This window comes from Hipposideros armiger, unplaced genomic scaffold (genome assembly GCF_001890085.2).
Source record: "Hipposideros armiger isolate ML-2016 unplaced genomic scaffold, ASM189008v1 scaffold_170, whole genome shotgun sequence".
Classification (NCBI taxonomy): domain Eukaryota; kingdom Metazoa; phylum Chordata; class Mammalia; order Chiroptera; family Hipposideridae; genus Hipposideros; species Hipposideros armiger.
Window position 1 is genome coordinate 1,596,870 of NW_017731520.1, and position 2,677 is coordinate 1,599,546.

A 2,677-nucleotide genomic window follows, 5' to 3' on the forward strand; every position below is an offset into this window, starting at 1 on the left:
GGATGACAGTGAGAAAACACAGTCCTGGCCGCAATGAGCTCAGGTACAAGCATCTGCTAACAGAGCAGGTGAGACAGAACAGAAATGCCCGCAGCACAAGTTAGAACAAAATCACTGCCACACAAAAGGGAAGATTTGTGCAGGTGAGCAAACGGACAGTGAGATGACTTTTAGCTTATAGTATTATAAAAATCGTCATGGAGAAAGGGACCACTGTCACCAGGGCCTAAAGAGTGAGCTTGCAATCCTGACCATGGAGACAGAAGACTAGGACTCTCAAGCATTGAAAATTGCATGAAAAGACCATTCCATTAAACCGAAACATCAAATGTGTGTAGGAGAAGGGTGGTGGTAAGACTGGGAAGGTCATGTGGACTCAAGTTTTGAAAGGCTTTGACTAACACGGGAAGAGTTTGGGAAGCATACAGTGGGTACTAGACTTATCAGGGGGATCATTTGGAAAGTTATATAAATGTCTAACCACTCTGCTGTATACTTGAATCTAACATAACATTGAATATCAACTGTAACTGAAAAAATAAAATAAAAAAGTAATTTTTAAGTAAAATATATAAAGATAATTTTTTAAAAAAATTTTTTAATTAAAAAAAGAGTCTAGGAAGCATACAAAAAGTCTTCATCCTGCCTCTAACACCCCCAGAGTGTCCACTGGCAGTTATAAAAGCCTTAAAATATTAGGGGAAAGAAAAAGCACCATTAAAAATGAGAGGGAAAACAAGATGACGTTTTATTGCTATCCTCTGGATTTACACAGTGGTCATAATAATTCAAAATTCTCTTCCTCATGACCTTTTGGTCATAGTTTCAATCAAATACAGTGTTTGTTTGCTTTTTAAAGATCAGTAAGTCTTGTAAGATCTGCTGTAACATGACGCATATTGGGTCCCATGTTTTCCTTTCTTGGGGAATGAGAAAATCTCCTGAAGATAGATATGAAACTGGGTTACTTCCAATCAAGCACATAGTATGCAAAGAAGGGGACAGGCCCTCCCGGTTCCCTGAGGGCCCCTCAGCAAGGCTCTGACACCCTTTGTCCCCATGTTTTCCAGGAGAGGCATGCCGCGGAGGTACGCAGGAACAAGGAACTCCAGGTGGAGCTGTCTGGCTGAAGCGATGGAGGGTATGGCACGTCCCACCACGAGTAAATCCCCCTGCCTATATTATCATGGATCACGCGATATCAGTATGGGAAATGTATGACATGGTTTAAAAAGAACTCACTATAAAAAAAACAAAAAACAGAAACAAAAATAAAAAAAAAATCAATGCGGTCTCTTTGCAGAATGTTTTGCTTGATGTTTAACAAATACCTTGGATCTTATTTTGTAAATACTTACATTTTTGTTAAAAAATACAAGTATTGCATTATGCAAGTTATTTCATAATCTTACATGTCCTGTAACAGGCTTTTGATGTTGTGTCTTTCCACTCAAATGAATTTGCTAGGTCTGTTCTTTACGAAGCTCCCCATTGTCTGACGACCTTCCCTGCCGTTTTCATTCCAACAGAAAAACGAGGTCAGTAGACAGTCTATGGTGCTAGAAATCCACCATTGCCTAATGACCTAGACAGCTGTCATCTTTGAACTTGACTAAGTCCATCCCTAGATCACAGGTGTTAGGACTCCACACCAACCTTCACATTTGTTCGCTCATAATCTACTTACTACCTAGAAACGACAAAACCAGGCTAAGAAAATCCACCCATCATAGTATTGACTTCTGCTTACAATGGATTATGTGCCACAAATGTGCTTTGGCTTTAGAAAGGGATGGATGACAGGGCAGACCTGAGATCAATCTGGGTAGAAGCAAAAAAAAGAAAAAAAGAAAAAAAAAACAAACCTTTTTAAAGTGCTACCTTTTAAACAGTTGAAGCAGCCGTGAAGTCGCTCTTCATGAAGTGGGCTTACTTCTCTCGTTTCAGTTCTTTTGATGGAATGAATTAATGTGTCAGGTGGCTTATTTGTGGATGCCGATTGATGATGTTCATTTTAAGCTCTTACCTATAGTACAAGTACATGATGCTACTGAATACTTTTTCACTTGGAAACTGTGAGCTGGTTGTTGCATAAACACATACACACACACACACACACACACACACACACACACACACACACAATCAAAAACACTGCGGACTTCCACTCAAGCTGGTCTTTCTTCCCCAGTGTGAGGCAATCTTGCCTTGAAAAAAAAAAAATCGCTCCATCTATGAGGGCTGACGCAGTTAAGGGGGGTAGGCAGGGCATTTGTACCAACGAAGAGAATCACCAGATACCCACCGTAAGTACCAATCGCAGTTTTGAAGTCTTTCTCCCCCAACTCCCAACTCCTGACGGTTGCTGCCTGCATATTTACTCTTCATTAGTGCTAATTTCCTGTATGTCATTGTGAGCAAGCTGTGATTAATAAAGAATTGGAGTTCTGTGAACTAACAAAGGTTTGGTCTCTTCTCTCACCCCTTCACTTGTCCAGCCCCCAAGTGCAGATTTTAAAATGGCCATTGGATTCACAATCTCAGAAGCAAAGAGGCACCAGAGCATTTGAGATCTGGCTCCCCAGCATATGCTGTCTGTTGGGCTCAAATAAACTCTTATTAAAAAAAAAATTCTCATAAATAAATGATAAAATTAAATTAAAAAAATAATAATAAG

General features: G+C 39.8%; 1 protein-coding gene across 1 annotated transcript in view; it reads left to right on the forward strand.

Annotated features, from left to right (window-relative positions):
• The window catches only part of STMN2 (stathmin 2), a 41,328-nt gene extending 38,874 nt beyond the window's left edge, over positions 1–2,454 (forward strand). The window contains exon 5 of the mRNA XM_019651938.1: positions 1,071–2,454. Coding sequence (XP_019507483.1) covers positions 1,071–1,130 — 60 coding nt within the window. The 3' untranslated portion in view covers positions 1,131–2,454. The remainder of the gene's footprint in view (positions 1–1,070) is intronic.
• Positions 2,455–2,677: the final 223 nt, after the last annotated feature.